The sequence below is a fragment of the Cryptococcus neoformans genome, chromosome 11, assembly GCF_000149385.1.
Source record: "Cryptococcus neoformans var. neoformans B-3501A chromosome 11, whole genome shotgun sequence".
Lineage (NCBI taxonomy): Eukaryota > Fungi > Basidiomycota > Tremellomycetes > Tremellales > Cryptococcaceae > Cryptococcus > Cryptococcus deneoformans.
This window is the reverse complement of record NC_009187.1, coordinates 56172-75748: the sequence shown is the minus strand read 5'-3', so window position 1 is coordinate 75748 and position 19577 is coordinate 56172. Positions and strand designations below refer to the sequence as shown.

Below are 19577 nucleotides of genomic sequence, written 5' to 3'. Positions count from 1 at the left end.
AGGAACAACAACAGCTGCGAGTTGCATCATCGCCACATCGAAGCCGCGAGCCAAGACATTGGTTGGCTACTATGCATCTCACGTTCCTTGCCTTTCCAGCTCTGAACCGCGAAATGGATGTGGAGGTTGCACAGATACATAGCATGTAGCACGCCCGCCGGCCAAGTAACTGGTTTCCTCGTCTCTCGCCGGTGGAGGTGCGTGGACGGCGGAGGGCTCAAAAACACACTCAAGTAGAATAAAAGGGAGAGTAGCAGGAATGAGTATCGAGTGGAGGATAGTGGACGGTGGAGGATAGTGGAGGGTAATGGAGGGCATTAAGGCGGCGTTGAGAGACGACCTGATGAGGAGGGATGATTGATGAGACGGGGGGCGCCGTCAGCCCTCAAAAGGGCAAGATGGTGATGCTTCTCTATGACGATTTTCGTATATCAAAGAGTTGCTAGGTACATTTTAGAGTACTCGTACAGGAAAGCATCGCTGTACTTGCCCAGAGATTTGTTATGATCGACCGTTCTACTTGCTGTATGTGATGAATCAAGGTTGTTGCCCGTCCGCCAATGGATGGTAGCCCAGAAAAGAAGACATATATATGTGCTTATTTGACATATTTCTTGGGATCCAGCAACAGCTTACTTGTTGTTAATCATGAAGCATTAATTATGGCACGAACAGAAGCTGCTATAGAGTGCTGTTCATCAGGCAACAACAAATAGCAAAATCAGCACTATTGATAATTAATCAATTATTATCGGGAAGGGCTCGATATTTTCAATCAATGACTTTCACGGCGCGTCATTTCAATCGGCGATTTGTTCACTTTGAGCACACTCTCCTAACCTCTTCTCTCAAAAGGATCATTCAGGTGGCTGCTACCCGGGTAAGCACAAGGCCGAAGAACAATTTGTTGACAACATCCACAGTTAGCCACTGGCTCTGAATGAACATTCGGTAACTGTCCACAGCCACCACTGATCCTCGGCCTTGGGGAACCATTTTGTAAACAAATCCATATAATCTTTCATCGTCTCGTCGTCTTTCCATCCCCAAGGGAGTTGGAGCAGCATCATGCTATCATCAAGAACCATATGGATATGGCTGGCTCCTTGCCTTTGCCTGTCGAATTTATTAGGCGTATGGGGCATGACCGATGCTCGAAGGATACAGCTTCGTGACGAGACTGCTGCCCTGTTCAGACATGGATACGAAGGGTATATAAAGTATGCATATCCTGCGGTGAGCTCTCTCGTCATTTTATGCCTCTTTGTTTATAAGAATGCTTATTTTATTTTTATCACACAGGACGAACTTCGCCCATTGTCATGTGCACCACTACGTCGATCAAAGAATGCAGCTGATTTTGGCATCAACGACCTCCACGCCAATGTTTCCCTCACCCTCCTCGACGTCCTCTCCTCCTTACCGCTCTTACACCCACATGCTCTCCCCTCTGCGCTAGAGCGTATAACAACCCAAGTATCGTTCGACCAAGATGTGAAAGTACAAGTATTCGAAATGACCATCCGTGCCCTGGGAGGTTTATTGTCGATGTATCAGTATCTCGATGATTTACCGGATTCACCTTACGAGCAAGCGAGAGTGCTTGGGGTGGTAAGAGAAGGAAAGGAAGGGTGGTTAGGCCTAGGGCTGGGAGCTCAGGAAAAAGTGGATAAGGTGGATGTGAAAAAGTATAAGCCGAGGATCTTGGAATTGGCGGAAGATTTGGGGAGGAGGATGTTGCCGGCGTTCAACACGAAAACTGGATTACCGTATGCGCGTGTGAATTTGAAGCATGGGATCGAGAAGGGTGAGAGTGCGGAGACGTGTGAGTCTTGCGTGGCCCCGGTGGACAAGTTTTTGGAGGACTGATTCCATCTTTTTCTTTTCTTTTTTCTTTTCTTTTGGGTTGAAAGGTACGGCAGGAGCGGGCAGTCTTATCCTCGAGTTTTCCCTTCTTTCTAGATTGACAGGCGACGACCGTTACGAAGTTTGTTCAGTCGACGTTTTATCCTCATGGGATGATCGAGGTGCAAAATGCTGACTTTTGAATGACTGCTGTAGCAACTAGCCCGAAACGCTTACTACTCGATATGGAATCGTCGCTCGGATCATAATCTACTCGGTAACACGATAGGAGCCACGCACGGCCATTGGCTCATGCCTGGTTTGAGCGGAGTTGGAGCAGGGATGGATAGCTTCTTTGAATATGGGGTCAAGGCTGGTATCATGCTCGGTCAGTTCAAGAACTCAAATCAGGAAAAACAGGGCTGATAGGGAAGTTTTATAGGTGATGACTCGTTTTACGACATATTTTACGACTCTTATGCTGCTATTCAAACTCATGTCCGAACGACTGACGGTTTTATCGTAAGGTTTTCATTTTTCGTCGCCTAATCGAGCGTATGATTTACGATTGAGATGAAAAAAAAATAGTATCGACCTATCCACACTCGCCTTCTCCAAATCCCCAGCCCAACAACGATCGATTCCCTCTCGGCCTTTCTACCCGCCATCCAAGTCCTCGCTGGTGATATCCCTTCGGCCATCAGATCGCATCTCGTCTTCTGGAATCTATGGAGAAAGTTTGGAGCTCTGCCTGAGAGTTGGCGGTGGCAGGAGAGGCGGATAGAATGGGCTGGATGGCCTGGGAGACCAGAGTTTATAGAGTCGACTTATTATCTGTATCAGGTTGGTCATCCCAAATTCAAGATTTGAAGATGAGATGCTGATTATTTTGACCACTGGCTTAGGCAACAAAAGATCCGTTCTATTTGAGGGTTGGCGAACGGGTTTTAAAGGATCTGGCAAGGCGAACCAAAACGTCCTGCGGATTTGCTACCATCAAGAACGTCTTGACGAGCGAGGTATGGCCGTTTAGGAGGTAATCTAGTTCTTATCGCTTACCCTTTCAATAGCTGGAAGACAGAATGGAGAGCTTTATGCTTTCGGAAACCCTCAAGGTCAGCTTCCCCTCACCACATCGCGTTGCCTTCAAACTGACCTATCTGGCAGTATCTCTACCTTTTATTCTCTGATACGCCCTTCCCGAATCAGAATAAAGTTTTCACCACTGAAGGCCACCCACTATACATACCACAGCCTCTTCTGCAGCCTAGCACAAATGCGAGAAAGTCATTGCATAAAGGCGAATGGCTCACATGCCCGGCGTATCAAAGTCCTTTTGCCACCGGGGGTATCGACTTTCATGGGACTGACAAGGTTGGGAACCGAGTGGAGAAAGTTGGGATAACAGTCGGGATTGAGGGCACGTCAGAGTATGAATATGCGAGAGCGCTCGTCTTTGGTTGGGGAGAGGAAGGATTGAAGGTAGAAGATCAAAAAAGAATGTGGTTTGATGGTGGGGTATGTAGTATCCAGGAAGTCCCCAAATTCGTAAGTCATTCAACCATACACCATCGCCTTGTAATCCCATGGTCTTACAGGAAAAAATACAGGCGTTCGATATCGTTTTAACCTCTCCGTTCAATGAGACGTTCCCTGAGGATCCATCTCCTGGATCTGATAAGGTGTATCAAAATACCACGACGGGTGATTATGTCATCAGCAATATCGCGGGGATCCGTCTGGGAGTGAGATGGCGGCTGGACGGGCAAGGGTATGACGTGTCAAGCAGTAAGTCCTTCCTTGTCCATGATCTGGCTGTTTGGTTCATCACTGATAGATATGAAGTCGGTCCACATAGGGTTAGGACCGGCCAGCAGGTCACAGTCATCGACTCGTCTATGCGGAATCATTTCCCTCTACCTTCCCTTGCTCCAGGTCCACCTCAGCCGCAGTATGAGCCTACTGAAGTCATCCTCCGCTTCGTCTTTCTCTCCCCGGTGGTTGTCAAGGATAAACATGTAGAAGCTAGTACAGTTTTTCTCCACGCTTTAGGAGCGACCGCGACATTCGGAAAGGATTTTGGTGCTTCTGCAACGTCCCCCAGAATGGAAGACCAGCAAGGATGGCAGCTCAGCGGAGGTGCACTGCCGATTCTCGTCCTCCCCAACCCCTCCGATGGCTGTTCACCATTAACCCTATCAACTCCTGATTATCCGTTCATCCTCCTCCTCGATAGGGGCAATTGCACCTTTGCAGAGAAAGCGCAAAACGCAGAGACAATAGGTGCAAGCGGGTTGTTAATAGTTGGTTACCCTCACCCACCCGAAGGAGGTGTAACGCAAGGTGATCAGACGGTATACGCTGCTCCGGAGGAAGGCTTGGTACGGCCCTCTGCCGAGCCAAACGAGGCTGAGGGATTGGATAGTATGGGGATAGTGTATATGGAGCATCTTGTAGGAGAACTGGTGCGCAATGCGAGTCAAAAAGGTGAAATAGGGGCGGCGATTATGAGAATCGAAGGTGTAGGTGAGGAAGCAGCTGGGAGCAGTGGATTCCCACAGGCTGGATCGGGGGCGACAAAGAAGCATTGGGAAAGCGATTCGCGGATTAGGGAAGGTAGGCTGGCAGTTGGAGATTGGGAAATTTGTAATCTTGTGGTCGTAGATACTTCTGTATAATAGCAGCATCATTAAAAATACCATACAACATTGCATCTGCACCATTGCGATCGTTATTGTAGCGGACTTGGGCTTGACGAGAGCATGACAAAGGGGCATGGTATGGGCCGGTTGCAGGGGTGTTGTCATCATTTACTCGTGCATGACGGCGTTTCAATCATTCAAAAATATTCGTGCACGCAGGCATGAGGGTGGAAATAAAAATGTCTATGGATTCCGAAATAAAAATGTTCAAAATAATTACTGTTACCCTTTAAAAAACTCGTTCTAAAAGTGGTTGACCTAGTGTTACAAGCTTCTACGATGCACCTTGAGATCCGTCTGAGGGTTATACGAATGAGGAGTATCAAGAAGTATGCTTTTTATTCGCCATGAGAAAGAGATACAAAATAACCAAATATTGGGTTTATGAGGTGCTCGTACAGGGAGAAGATTGTGTGGTTGAAGGGGTAGAGGCAGAAGAGGAGGCAGGCAAAGGCGCGGCTAAGTGAGACCCCGGGGAATATCAGTGTGATTGCGAAGAAATCTTCTGAAAGTGTGATTCACCCTTGAGATATCCACCTCGTTCCCAGTTGCCTTGCTGATATACCTCAGCTCCTCGCTTCTCTGAGCTCTCCAACCCCTCCAAAATTGCACGAACGCGGGAGAAGTCTATGATGGCTGTTAGCCAGGCTTGACATACGGTATGGGTGCACTTACCCAGAGGCTTCAATAACCATCCATCAAAGTTCTCTGCCAAATTCGCCCTATCATCCTCGTATAAGCTCGCCGAGACGGCAAAGATGGGGGTCCGCCCATCAACCTTGAATGGCTCAATATCATCTGGTTGGGGAGTTCTAGCTTCAAGTTCACGAATTTCCTTTGCAGATGTTCGACCATCCATGATGGGCATCCTAGACGCCACGTCAGTACGCATAATAATGAGCAATGACGCCAGCTCACTGTATATCCATCAATATCGCATCGATATCTCTGTCCTTCTCCAACTGGTCCACTGCCTCTTGCCCATTCGTAACAGCCACAACAACATGCTTGTCCATTTTCAACCTCTTCTGCAAGATTTGCGAATTGATCGGATCGTCTTCAACTACCATTATTCTCATCACTGTCTTACCGTTTGGTCCCTTTTTGTTGCGCTTAGGACCCTGAACGGAATTTGACGATGGTCGAGAAAAGGCCGGGGATTGACTAGCGGAAGAGGTCTTGCTAGAAGTGGTATTGTGGCGGGAAGTGGAACGTTCAGAGGACCCAATGGCGGTGAATCGTGGCTTTTTCGGCTTTGGAGACTTCACGTGCTGGTCGTCAGTGTTAACCTTAGTAGCCCGGACAGGGTAACTCGAATCTGTCACTGGGAACGTTCCCAATCTACTCATCCTCTCTTGGGCCTCCAACAACCGCGGGTCATCATCACCTACTGGTGCAGGTAAATGACTACCGCCAAAGTCTTGAACGAAGGATTCAATTTCAGGTACCCCAGAACCATCGGAACGAAGAGACACAACTGAGTCGGACTTGGAACCAGAGCTCCCTGTACGAGTTCGCAACTGACTCGAATTGGTGTTACGAGAATTGTGAGAGGATTGGCGTGAACCTGGCCTTCCGCTTGGGTGTGCGACCATAGGAACGTTGAAGTAGAACCTGGTTCCAACGCCAACCTCTGACTCAGCACGGAGTTGACCCTCGAGTTGCTCCACAATACGCGCTACGACTGCAAGACCAAGGCCGACGCCAGTGTTCTTCTGCAAAGGTTCAGCACCTTCGAGAGTGAAAAACATCTCCTCTAACTGAACTGTAGGTATACCACAACCAGAGTCGCTGATTACGATCTCGATCGTAATTGTGTTCCCTTCCTTAGACTCCGTGAGACTCGTCTGGCTAGACTCTCCATCAAAAGGTCGTTGAATACCACAATACACCTCGATGAATCCTTTTTCAGTAAACTTGACAGAGTTGGCAACCAAGTTGGAAATGACGGTCTTGATTTTGCGAGAGTCACCAACGACATACCGAGGGAGATCTTCGGCCATGTTGACACGAAATTCAAGCCCTCGTCGGGCAACTTCTGTTTGGTATAATCGAACAGCGTCGGAAATGGATTGCCGGATGTCAAAGGGGTCGTTAAAAGCGGTCTCGTTGCCTGTCTCTATACGAGTCAAATCGAGCAAATCATGGACGTGGAACAACAATGCTCTTGAGGCTTGGTGACTGTTTTCCAACATCTTACGTACATCGTCATCAATATTCCCAGCCAAAGCCAACTCGAGCGTGTTGATGATCTGACTGAGAGGAGTTCGTACAGCATGACTTGTATTGGAGAGCAAGATCGCCGTAAGCTGGTTGGAGGCCATGGCTGTTTGCTTTTCTCGCCAAACTTGAATGAACTTTCCGTAGATCAACGCGAGTACCCCGGCACTCTCTAGCTGATGGTCTGTCCATGCTCGACTGCAGCCAGTGACCGTTTCCGTCCAAGCCTTGAATGACTTCCGCGGCTCAAGACTCGCCTCTTCACTAGCCTTGTCATCCTTGTAAGGTTTACCAGCCCACTGAACCTCTCGGACTTGGCCTTTGCGCAGGAAAACAATGAAGTCTTGTCCAGCTTTGGCGGTGAGAGGAACGTAGAGGAGACCGGCAATGGTGTCAGAAGCTCGAGGGAGGACAAGGTCAGGAAAGTCGCGTTGGATAGAAGAAGATGCATTGAGGTTGCTGGGTGACATTAGTACTGCCTATTTTCTTCTGGACATTTGAAACTTACTCGAATCGCTTGATACGCAGGTATTCGGCAATAGCCAGCATCGCTTGACCTTGCTCGTTACTACTACAATGAGTGCCCAGTCATGTGTTCGAACGCATTTGACTCACTGCCCAAGGAGCTTGCACCCGTCACCAATGACCAACAAACCTGCATCAGCCCCAAAGATCTGCAATAAGTCACCTGCGTTGGAGATGATATAACCCGTAGGATGGGACCGGTCGGGGATAGTAGAGATCTACGAGTCATCAGCAAGGATTACCTCAATGATCACAAATGAACTCACAAGCTTTCTAGTGTGCAGTCTCTGAGCATAACTCAACCTTTCAATGTTTCTCGAGATAGAGTCGGAAAGGAGACGAAGCATCTGCCTGACAGGAAAAGACACTCGCATGCCATGTTGACCATATGAATGACAGGCGATCAGACCCCAGAGCTGACCAAATGCCATGATGGAGATTGACATGGAGGATCGTACGCTCATGTTTCCGAGGTCTGATATCATTAGCACCTGAATGCCCACTTAATACCAGTCACTCACACTTCAAGTGGATCGGACTCATAGCTCGCAAGTAACAATGTGTCATGTCCAACGGCTGATCCAAATCCTCCTTGTTCCTCAAAACCATCCTCGCTGTAGTTTGACTCCTATCATACAGCATCCTAACCTTGTTGATCTTGTACAACTCTCTCGCCTGAGGTGGGATATCTGTGGCCGGAAACCTTAAACCCATGTACAGGTCGGTCGTCTTTCCCCATTCTACAAGCTCTGACACGACCAAGCCGTTCATCTGCTCGTCGAATTGGTAGATGAGAACACGATGGAAGCGGCAAATATCTTGCATAAGACCAACGGCAACTTTGAGAAAAGTGTCGAGGTCGGGAGCGGCAACAAGTTGATCGTTGATCTGGCCGAGTACGGCAAAGATATCCATTGTGCCCGTTCCACCACTCTCCGTCCTGATAGGTCTTTGTCTTCCACCTCGCGCTCGCCCTCGACCTCGTCCCCGCGATCGCGCTTCATTTGACGCATTAACAGTTGTACCTCTCATTCTCTCCAATGCACGAAGAGGGCTGGCATGGTTGGTAGTACTTTCCAAAATCTTTTCCAGCGGGATGTGCATTTCGAGCCCATCGAGACCCATACGCGCTTCTTGTTTTGGAACGCTAGTAAAGTCACTGGCCGATGAACCCAAATCTCCAGGAGATGCATCAGAGCTCGCTGTGCCAGGGCCTAATCCAGCGGAGACGCCAGCTCTGCCTCCTGCAAGAGTGCTTGTAAGACTGTCGAGTGTACGCTCACCGGATCGAGTACTTGCGCTAAGAGTGTTACTGTTGGAATTGGAGCCGGATGCAGAGACGGAAGCTGCCGTAGAATCAGGACTGAGTGATCGGGCATTAGAGTTCGCAGCGGCTGTAGAAGTTTCGGCGTTCTCAGAAGGGTGAACGAGGGGGTTGTAGACGTCTCGCTCGAGTTCAAATTCAAGGATGATCCAATCTGGAGGTGGGATTGGTTCTCCTATTTCGTCGACCTTGTTCCAGCCTCGGTGCTCTGGCCTATGCGCCGCAACCCAGCAAGTCCATTCCTTTCTCTTCCCGCCAGCGTTTGACGCAGTAGATCTCACTTCAGTCTCGGGTCCGCCTTCGGTCACACCTTCTTCAGCATCGCTCCCTGGTTCACCAAATCCAGATAGCAGGAATACTGAGGGACCGCTATCTTCAACGCTGTTTGATCCACCATAGCTTTCGGGCAGGTATTCAAGAGTGTCGCGAAGAATAGTCTCCTGATCTGATGATAATAATCGGGTAAAGCAATCAAGTCTGAACAGATACTTGGGTGATAAACCTAGTATCTCGGTTGAATTCTGCAGTTCACCGTTAGCGCTGAGCGTACATTTCGACATGACTATAACAAAGATGTTTACCTCAGAAACCTGACGGATCTCGAGGTTACCCGTCTCATAATCCTCTTCTAAAACCATTAACACACCAAACCCTTGCACAGCACCTGGCGTCGTAATCGGTTCATCCTGACATCTCCTCAACCTGCCCTCTCGCCCAGCGACAATGTGATGTCCCTCTTCAGTTACGACATGCTCAAAACGCATGGTGACAGCAGGTTCATCAGGATTTTCCGCATCCTCCGCAGAAGCGGCGACGGGCTGTTCCACCTGTCCATTCTCCTCTTCTCCCTGTTGCTCTGCTTCTCCCTCTTCCTGTTGCTGCTCTCGTTGCTTCTCGTTATTTGCACTATCCTCCATAGAGACAGTTGCATCCTGGCTACCTTCCGCGGGAGGGGAACCACTTGGCATAGGCGATAGAGTGGGAGCATTGGGGTCCTGCAGGTTTGTCGTACCCGCCTGTGATTGAATGAAGCTCCGCACAGAATCCTGTCGACTTGTCTGCCTTGCACCATGCTTCGCGGCTAGACTCGCTTTTGTTACTTGCCTTTCATCACCTTGTCCACGACCACCAGTCGCATGCCCACTATCTATCGACGCGCTATCGAGCGTTCCTGTCGTCCCGGTACCGCCATCAGTACCCTTGGATCCAGAAACTCCAGAACCACCCATGGAACCCCATGATCCCGCTTCACCAAGAAGAACGATGCCACTCATATCACTGATAAGTGATCGCATACCAGACTCGTCAACCTCGAGTGAAGTCCTAGAACCATGACTGCTGGTACGATTATTCCCTTCTGCGTCTTGGGTATGCTGCTGCCGAGTGTTACGTCGAGGTACAGGATGTTGCAGTTCAGGATTTGGTGGATGAGATGCATCAACTGGATGGGAGGATGAATTACGTGAAGGTGGGTTGACTTTGTTAACGGTTGAGAATCGCCGTTCACGCTGACCAGAATGGTGTTCTGAGGGGAAGTGACGATAGTTTGAAGGAGAGGGTTTCGTGAGGCCAGACGCCGAAACCTTGCCCTTGACGGTTGAAGACCGCTGCAGCGCTGCGGGCAGATCTGTTCGTGTCGCTTGTTTTAGAGTTCCACCGCTACCATGCGACGACTCGGGACTATCATTTGTTCCTTCCTCAGAACGAGAAGACTTCGCGACATCTTGTTGTTTCTGGTGTTCGGAATCACTGCTGGAATGCGTGATTGGAGAATTTCCTAGGTGACCGGACGCATCAGGCGAAGAAGGCTTTAAAGTCTCTCCTCCACCTGACCCGTTACGGTCTCTTTCAGCCTTACCCACGAAAGTCGCCACGCCTGGCTGATGTTTGCCTTTTTCTTTAAGCGGAGCACTCCTATCCTGCTGTAACAATTGAGCAATCGTTTGAATACCGGCATCTGGCTCATCATGCAAAGCCCCGGCCGCATCTGTGGAAAAGCGGTGAGCATCGGACAATGCCGGCGACCGTAATGGGCTTGAGCTGCCGGATGAGCGCTGCAAGCCATCCTTTTTCCGTTGCTGATGACCTTCTGTTATGCCGTTTGATGAGTCAGAATGGACCATGCCCTGAAACACGGATCGGATAGGAAAAACGAAGCTTCCAGGTGGAATGCTGGGACTGAGTGGCCCAGTCGACGACGCCGCCGGTGAAATGGGGGTGCTGCTAGACCCATGGTCTTGACTAGAGGTATGTTGGCGATGGAAGCGGGGGGCTGCGGGCATCGCTACTGATTGAGGAGATGAATGACGCTTGGATTGTGGTTCGTGGGTAGAGTAGGTTGAGTTGGCCGGTTCGCGGGGAGATGTGGAACCGTCAGGCATTGTTGATCTGCAGTACGCAACAGAAACAGGTCAGCGACCATTGTTACATGCTACTGGATGTAAGGAGACGCACGCGGATGTGTTTGAAGGGGACCACACGGCGTCGCTGCACGACGTCGATCGCGGGCTCCTATGCTAGCGTTTTTTGTGACTGGTCCACTTGGATGCGTTGTGCCTAGCGATGAGTTAAGCCTTGGGTATAAGAAGTGGAGTGCGTTGACTAAAAGGGATTTACTTTACTCTGGAAGAGAGTCTTGTGCGAATGGGGAATCTTGGATAGCTGTAAGGAAGGAAAATATTACGTGAGAGACAAGCAGCAGAACGACTGAACCATTTGCCCTCTTCGTCCGTCAGTCGCTCGGAATTGATCCCGCTGCCAGCCAGTCGTAGTGCGTCCGGGGCACGAGTGACAACCCTAAAATTGCCTGCATATCTGGTACGGCATTTCGTTAATTCCCTATTCCTCGTCCGAACGGCTAACCCAGAGACTTCCCCATCCTCCATTCTTGCTAGCCGCTTTATTCTGACTATGATTCTGATAACCCCGGACGACACACTCTGAGTGTTGATTGCTGGAATCTGCATTTGTGCCGCCAGAAAAAAAAACCCTACGGCAGATGATGCAGGATCAGTTCAAGGCACCTCCTCGTCGGTTCCAGGCTTATACAGCATAAGTCCTGGTGCCTGCGTGTCATCGCGGTCCGAGGCTCATCGATAAAAAGCTGCACCCTGAAAAATAAAAAACCATGCAGAGCATGCGTCGTCGCTATCGCACCTTATCCCCAACCTTCTTTCCGGCATTAGTTGACTCGTTCAAGGAGTTATTAACCTTGAAAGGGGACATCTTCTGAATTTTGCTTATCGCTTATCTATACCGCTGGCTTATCAAACTCATCTCACATCGCATCGACTTGAGCAGAGGTGACATGACAATCGTGCACCACTGATTCATAGGCATTTATCTACATATAACATATGACAGGAGGCCCAGGCCTGCCTACTACTACTGTAAAACGTCGTACGGGTAATATGGTGGCGCCATCGGATGAATGAAAAACAAAGCAAAAGGCAGGGTAAAGAGGAACATTGAGAGGCAATAAAGTTCAAATTCGCTGCCAGAGCTAAGCGTTTAGGAAAGTGACCATGCCATACAATCCAATCCCATAATTCTGTCACCTCACAAGACCCAAAAGATGTATGAAATCTCATGAAACATCCAGAAGTCCATACAAAGGGTACAACGGAATGTCAGGCGTTAACTCTGCCCGTGTGAAGGCGCTGGTCCCATTTCGCAAGTAGCCCAAAAAGACCTTATTTGGTTCTTTGTTTCGTCAGATTGTTTCAAGGCCTATCCTGTTCATTCATTCTCACGTTTATCAACATATAGCTCACAGTTGCTAAAGTTGCTAACAACTCGTAACTCTTTACAGCATCAACAGACACACCAGAGGGATCGACAATGAAGTCATTACCTGTGCGATGTTGAATGATCCGCAACTGCTACCTACTCATCAACTACTGATGGTCGATGTCAAGCACCCTGCGAGACACGAATATAAACACCACCGGTGCGAATTTACGGCTGGCCAGTGCGTGCCCTTCATTCTTCTTAGTAAAATATACTAGAGGCGCCAATTCAAATTATCAGTTGACATAGCATATCATCATGTCTATCACTTCAGCGACTTATACCGGCCTTGCCCCCGTCTCCCAACACACCAAGGACAATCTCACTTACTATCCCTACGTCCTCCACAGTATCTTTGGCAATCAGTTTACTGCCGCTACAGCTGAGCCATACGTTCCCGCGGAAACCATCAAACTCAACACCGAAGTCGGGCCAGTGGGACTCCAAGCGAGGTTGAAAGACGAGGGCGGAGCGCTCGTTGAGACCGCTCGTAAAAGTGATGGTAGCCGCGGCGGTAATGCGATCGCCAGCATAACAGGAAACTGGTATCTTAAGCCAGACCAAAAGGACAAAACCAACGTGCACCTTACTGCGGACACTGGGGATTCCCATACGGTCTCCTCTAGTCCACCAACAGATAGCCCCAACGCTCTGCTTAGTCCTATCAAGAGCTCAAAAAGCCCACAAGGAGGAACAGTATCACCTCATCCACCACCACCGAAAAGCCCTGCAAAAAGGCTGGTTGACAAAGCTAAAAAAGGGCTCCACCGTTTACACGATTTTCCAACTGTCCTTTCACGTTCTGGCATCACAGGACAATTTGCGTATGTTTTATTTTAGACTGTTGATACGTGGAGCTTAATGTGTAATGTCCCATGACAGACCACTCATAGCAGAGGCGGTGACGCCAAACAAAAACCAATACTTCAAGGAGGTACCATGTTTTGGCCTTTTCTCCACCCAATATATAGCCACCAAGTTCATCCCCCAAGGTCAGACAATCCTTATAGAACAACCGCTTGTCACCATCAGTGACTTTTTCAAAAACTCTGAGAAAGATACTCAAGATTACTATGATCGAGCCGATAAAGCTCTCAAACAGCGATTCGACAAGATGCTCAACCTTCATCCCAAAGAGGGGTTCTATGGGACTCTGTTGACTAATGCGGTCAAGCTCAAGGAAACTGGCGATCGTGCCATGATCTTTGAAAAAGCGTTAAAGTTTAGGCGGAGTTGTGATGCAAATATAACCATTGCTTGTCATGGTGGTGGACCTGCAGCGTGTAAGTCGGTCCTACCTTTTTTGGTGACTGAAGCTAGATTTAGCTGAAAGAAATAACCTACAGACTGTATTGCCTTGGCCGACATTCGACCTGGAACCGAGTTGCTCCAACGCTATATTCCCTCCGATGCGTCTCCTTTCCAGCTCCGCCAAGCACAAATTCTTGAAGAATATAATGTCATTTGTCAATGCCGCCTCTGCACCCTTCCATTAATTGAACGTGAGAGAAGCGACGACAACCGCGTCCGCCGTAGGGAGATCCTTGATAACCTCGACAGAGACATGAAACGCAACCCTACTATCGCCTTAGCCAGGGTAGAAGAAGCGATACTGCTTGCCGTCCAGGAAGGTCTTTGGGAAGGGCTATTTTCGGACTTTGAAAAAGCATGCATGATTTGTTGTGGTTGGGGCGACGAGGAGAGTGCGGAAAAGTGGAGAGAGCCAGCAAAGAGGGCGGCCACGTTGTCTTGGGGAGATCAGATTTCGAAGATCCTTTCATCGACCATTATCGACGTTGAGCCAAAGAAAACAAAAATCTGGGACACTTTTCGCGTAGCAGCGAAAACAGAAAAGACGCAGCTGAGAGGGCCAGATCCGGCGTTTTTGAGAGTAAGTCGCTCGATGTTCTCTTATGTTCGAATCGTTCTTGGTCCAGCCAGAAACATGCTGATTTCTTTTTATGCGGACAGCAAGCATTAAGGATCTTTGCTTTCATGAATCCTCGTACAGGAAAGATGGACCCTCTATTCGACGTCTCTAATATCGAAGACGTGGGTAGGGCGATTACCATCACCGGTCCGGATACCACGATTCATCAGCCTCAAAAAGCAGACATGATGAACGAGAAAAATGATCCGAATATCCTCCAGGCGCCTCTTTATTCAAACCCTATGAGTTCTACGGCTTCTGTGAGCCCTTCAAGTCCGACGACGAGTCCCCTGAATCCGAAGAGTCTACTTGGCCCCGGGAGCCTCAGTCCTAATAAAATGAATTATCGAAAGAAGTCAATGGGAATTATGCGCAAAAAATCGCATTTCTGATGCAGTGCTTGTACCTGTACATACACGGGCGACGTCTCGTCACTGAAGGCCAGAAATAACGAAGAAGATTGAGTTGTAAACAGTAACTTGACGCCATTTTGTTGGTGATATTTGTATTGTCTATGATGTGATTAGCATGGATTCGATTTCATGAAAAAAAGTGACGACCTGAAGGAAACATTATATGATGTCATATTAGTGGAGGACAACTGGTCGATGAAGATTGCACAAAAGGTTGACAGGGTAGTGATAATTGCCGCGAGCCTCTTGTGGACTTATATGAACCTTTGCCAAGTAATCCTATAAGTCATCCTCCTGTGTGATAATTCTTCAGGACGATTTTTAATGACAGCCACACTCTCAGAGTCAAGTGCTGTCAAGCAAGGAGTTTCTTTGATATAGGTTGACGCTATCGTGACAATGGGCCTTCCTTGACTGGATGCCACGCCAAACGTTGAGTGCACCGCTACAGGTACTTGCAGAATGCGAATGTAGATCAATTTACAATGTTGGCCAGCGAAGGCAGCTAATTCACCAAAGGCCCTTCAGGTCAGTGTCGGAAACCATCAGTATCGTCATGCAGTCAGCATCCCTTATGCGCATAGACGCCTGAACGTGTTCTGAATTGATGCAGATGCCAGCGAGCCAAAAGCCAGAATAAAGCCTATTCCATCCACAGGCCCTCCTACAATACTCCCCAACCTCATCCAACGACCAAGCGCCAACAATCTCCACAAAACCATATAAAAATTGGTATACTGGCGAAAATTATCGGTTAGACTTGGCGACACGCTCAAGCTCGTCCTTCTTCTTAATGGCGTAAGAGTTGGAAGAGCCCTTGGCGGCGTTGACAAGCTCGTCGGCGAGACACTCGGAGACGGACTTGGAGTTGTGGAAGGCGGACTCTCGGGTCTGGAAGAAATTGTCAGTGGCGGCGGCGGATTGACTAAGCACAGGGTATGATAACTTACACCAATGGTCAAGAGAGAGATAGCCTGGTTGACTCGCCTCAAAGGAGAAACGTCGACAGCCTGTCGACGGACGGTACCCTGAGAACCAATTCGGGTAGAGTCTTCTCGGGGACCAGTGTTGATGATAGCGTCAACTGTAATGACGATTAGCCACTGGCCTCAAGCTACTTCACACACCGAGAACTTACCGAGGACCTGGATGGGGTTCTGCTCGGTGACGAGGTGGATGATCTCGAAAGCGTGTTGGACGATTCGGACGGCCATGATCTTCTTACCGTTGTTTCGGCCGTTCATCATGAGACTAATACCAGATCCCAATCAGCCACATTCCTTTCGATCCCCATTCTTGCAAAACCAACTCACGCGTTGACGAGTCGCTCGACAATGGGCATACGGCCCTTGGCGAACTGCTTCTTGGCGTATCGGCCAGCAGTGTGGGCTGCCAGTTATTTGTCAGATTGGACATTTGACACAAAAACGAGATGTGTTACTCACGGACGTAGACAGCGTGGTTAACGTTGATGTAGTCCTGGAGAGAGATGTCCTTAACCTCGACACTGCAGTACAGCGTTAGTCGTCATTCTGCGTATTCCCGACCTTCCCATTCCTCAACCGTGCAGCTTGCTCATTCTCCTCGCTTCTCAGTCTCTCGCTCAAAGATCTCAAGCTCTGCTTCCCCTTTGGCCAATCCTGTTATTCTCCATGAGATGGAAATACCACTCACCCCTCAGACTCCCACTTGCCAAAAAGCTTGACAGTTCCCTCGTTCGCAATCTTCTGCACCTCAGTAGGAAGAGCCTGGATAGCGGCCATCTTGATCAATCTTTTTGGTTGGGTTTTTGAAGAATCCTTCCGTTAAAAAGTCGGTTCTTGTCCTGTTCCGTCCTTGGTGTAGGAGGAAGTTTCGGTATCGGAAAGTGGTTGGGGAGAAAAGGCCGAAGCTTGATGGATGAAAGAAACAAGTTGGGAGGATGTGAGGAGTCTTTTCGGTGAATCCGCCGGCTGGCTGGTGGGCAAGAGAGCGAGCGCGTCCGGCATTTCGGCATTAGGCTGTTTGTATGGAAGATGTCAAGAAAAGGCAGCGGGGTGTGGCGCGGATTCATAGTCGGAGTTTGGACCAGTGTGAATTATCGCCGACCATTTCGCTCCTACCGTGCCTCCACTTGGACGCCCTGACATTCCACCTCCACCTTTGTTTTTTTTTGCATCTCACGCAGTTCGTTGAAAGTGTCATCATTTGCTTCCATCGTGATTGCTGTTGCTCCTCCTTCTGCTCACTGCTCGGATTCGATGCGCTCGCCTGTTTGACTTTTCTACTCTGCATTTTTCTTTTGGCTTTTCATGACTTCGCCGGCCGTCATTGCACCCCACGGTAACAACGTAAACATTATCTGTTAATGTGAATCAACATTTGATAACCAGAACTGTGTCACTTATTATCATTGTCCATCTTTACCACCAGCTGCTCTTTATCCTTCCACGCAACATTACTCCACGCGCTGCATCCCTGGGCTACTGCAGATGGCATATAAGCGGGCCCATAGTGCTGATCTCTGGGTACGAAATCGATTTCGGTACTTCGTAAGCAAGTACAAAAATTGCTATCAGTAGTTGTTTGAGAGCCATATCAAGACTGTTACAGTCAAGAAGCAGAGCAGGCATCCCCTCTTCTATCAACTTTAATATACGAAATATTATCTATTTTATCACGGCGTATCGTAATCGTATCATCAAAAGTATTCGGAACACTTGACGGCCTTGTTATTAGTTGTCCATCAAGACCTAAATTCGTCATTGTATATACGGAAGGGAGGTCCAAGTTTTTGTGGCTCGAAGTATTTGCATTTCTTGCAAGATTCGGAGTGTATTACGAAAAGTAAGGAGCACGGAAGAACGAAGCGGACGTAATAAAAGTCCCGAGCCAGAGTCAGACGCGCGAGGTGCGGCCTTCGACGACAGCGAGTGACTGTAGTTTTGTGCTTTTGAGAGGCCCATGCATCCAATGGACATGCATATAATGTCGGTTCAAGGGAACAGCCCACCATCCATTGACCATGACTGTTTGAGAGGACCATGCATGAACTGGCGGGCGATAGGATAGCCGGAGGCTCAAACAGGCAGGCTGAGTATGCCTCGCGGAGAGAGTCGGATTGCAGTTGCCTCCCTCGGGGTTTTTTTTAACGCCGGGTACAGTCGGCTTCTGCCCTATCACCTTGGCTGCATATACATCTCCCTCGCTCTCAACTCTCCCCACTCACCACTCATCCAGAATCATCACCATGTCCATCCTCAAGCTCCGATCCGCCCTCGCCCCCCTCTCGGCCAGGCGATTCGCTACCGCCGCCCCCTCCGTCTCCGTCACTTCCACCCGCTCAAATGCCTCCGCTCCCCTTCTCGGTAACATTGAGGCCAGCTGGAAGACCCTCCCCGCCGAGGAGCAATACGAGGTTTACCAGCAGCTCGAGCAGCTCCAGAAGAAGAACTGGAAGGAACTCACAATAGATGAGAAGAAGGCTGGTGAGTTGTCTATCTATTCGTTCTAGCTGTGTTTCTACAAGCCAAGAAGGAACGGGGAAAAACTATCGGGCGCAAGCGGACGTGACGGTTCGACAGAATGTCATTGGTCGGAATGTCGCATCAGCGGTGAAACATCATTCTTCAACGCATAGGAGGTGTACGGAGCGTGCTGGAGAGTAGAGGAAGGGTGCCGTGGCAGGTGTTGATGCATGTAAACTTAAGTTCATGCATACGCACCTGGCCAAAGCGTCTGGCATGGGAAAACTACACGCTGCCGTTGGAGCCATGCTAATCATGCTTCTTGCTCTCTCCACCTTTACACCCATTCACCGCCCCGTCAATTCACCCATCCACGCATCCACCCCTCTCCTCAAACCCCAAACCATTTGTTTTCCAAAACTAGCCTACTTTGTCGCTTTCGGCCCCCACGGTCCTCGCACCCCCGCCAACGAGCCTGGACACTCTCTTAAGGTCTTTGTCGGTGTCGCTGCCCTTGTCGGCACTGCTTATGCTGTCTTCGAGTTGGCTCGCTCACAAGGTACGTCTCCTTTCCCTTCTCTGGATCCCCCTACTCTATCCCTATCTGGCTTGCGGTGTCAGTCGGCGCTAGTCGGAGTTGGGCAATGGAGTCTTGTTTGGAACGATTTGGTTACATGCTGATTTGTTCCCCTCTGTGTAGCCGCTCCTCCTCCTAGGACCATGACTACCGAGTACCAGGAGCAGATGAACGAATACATGAGGTCTCAGAACATGAACCCTATCGTACGTCCTTCTGTTCTACTCTCCACCACTGGGCCTGCGACAAAAAAACTTGCGCTAACGCCCTACTCTCGAACAGTCCGGTGTCTCCTCCGAGGGCTACAAAGGCAAGGGTATGGTTCAGTAGGGTATGGTTCAATCCCCTTAAACTTGACGAACCAAATCACTATCATTATAAAAACAATTCCATTCCATTCTATGTATGGACCTGTTTTCTTTGGGCACAGTATTTGCTATGCACACAAAACAATAACGCATATTTCGTTGAGTGTTGGACAGTGAGCCGAGCAGTCGAGAAGGATTGTTTGAGTAAATGGAGGGCAAATTGGAAGTCCAAAGCCGCACTCTGCGAAATGTCTAGGGACGAAGCGAGCAGAGACCAGCAGATGATGGGAAAGGAACCAAAGGAGAGTACCGTGGGTTTTTGAGAGCAATCGGGAAGAAGTGAAAACCTCCGATTCTGGCATCTTTCGTCGTCGCTTTAATCATTTCTGCCCTGCCATCAACGCGTAGCATTATTGCTGATTCAGAAATATGTAACATGCTGATTCAACTAACATATTAACGAGAAGGTATAGGTTACACTATAGTGGATAATGAGAG

General features: G+C 49.0%; 5 protein-coding genes across 5 annotated transcripts; 3 read left to right on the top strand and 2 right to left on the bottom strand.

The window, feature by feature from the left end:
* Positions 1 to 1068: 1068 nt before the first annotated feature.
* On the top strand, positions 1069 to 4523 carry CNBK0280 (hypothetical protein; the record flags this gene model as incomplete). The annotated part of the gene is made up of 11 exons (XM_767561.1): positions 1069 to 1236; positions 1303 to 1825; positions 1914 to 1987; positions 2062 to 2233; positions 2288 to 2367; positions 2434 to 2688; positions 2751 to 2864; positions 2916 to 2960; positions 3013 to 3393; positions 3456 to 3633; positions 3691 to 4523. 11 exons carry the CDS (start codon positions 1069 to 1071, stop codon positions 4521 to 4523), a joined length of 2823 nt encoding a protein of 940 aa, XP_772654.1.
* A 406-nt stretch (positions 4524 to 4929) lies between these two features.
* CNBK0270 (hypothetical protein) lies at positions 4930 to 10997 on the bottom strand (the record flags this gene model as incomplete). The annotated part of the gene is made up of 9 exons (XM_767560.1): positions 4930 to 5006; positions 5070 to 5174; positions 5223 to 5416; positions 5466 to 7226; positions 7276 to 7338; positions 7383 to 7510; positions 7559 to 7767; positions 7814 to 9061; positions 9167 to 10997. The coding sequence occupies 9 exons, from the start codon at positions 10995 to 10997 to the stop codon at positions 4930 to 4932; spliced, it is 5616 nt and encodes a 1871-aa protein (XP_772653.1).
* Positions 10998 to 12663: 1666 nt separating this feature from the next.
* CNBK0260 (hypothetical protein) lies at positions 12664 to 14786 on the top strand (the record flags this gene model as incomplete). The annotated part of the gene is made up of 5 exons (XM_767559.1): positions 12664 to 13229; positions 13288 to 13688; positions 13752 to 14296; positions 14377 to 14595; positions 14733 to 14786. 5 exons carry the CDS (start codon positions 12664 to 12666, stop codon positions 14784 to 14786), a joined length of 1785 nt encoding a protein of 594 aa, XP_772652.1.
* Positions 14787 to 15495: 709 nt separating this feature from the next.
* Positions 15496 to 16511, bottom strand: CNBK0250 (40S ribosomal protein S5; the record flags this gene model as incomplete). Its single annotated transcript, XM_767558.1, has 6 exons — positions 15496 to 15639; positions 15699 to 15832; positions 15887 to 15999; positions 16062 to 16137; positions 16194 to 16255; positions 16423 to 16511. 6 exons carry the CDS (start codon positions 16509 to 16511, stop codon positions 15496 to 15498), a joined length of 618 nt encoding a protein of 205 aa, XP_772651.1.
* Positions 16512 to 17977: 1466 nt separating this feature from the next.
* CNBK0240 (hypothetical protein) lies at positions 17978 to 19101 on the top strand (the record flags this gene model as incomplete). The annotated part of the gene is made up of 4 exons (XM_767557.1): positions 17978 to 18215; positions 18619 to 18753; positions 18895 to 18977; positions 19054 to 19101. The coding sequence occupies 4 exons, from the start codon at positions 17978 to 17980 to the stop codon at positions 19099 to 19101; spliced, it is 504 nt and encodes a 167-aa protein (XP_772650.1).
* Between the last annotated feature and the right edge of the window lie 476 nt (positions 19102 to 19577).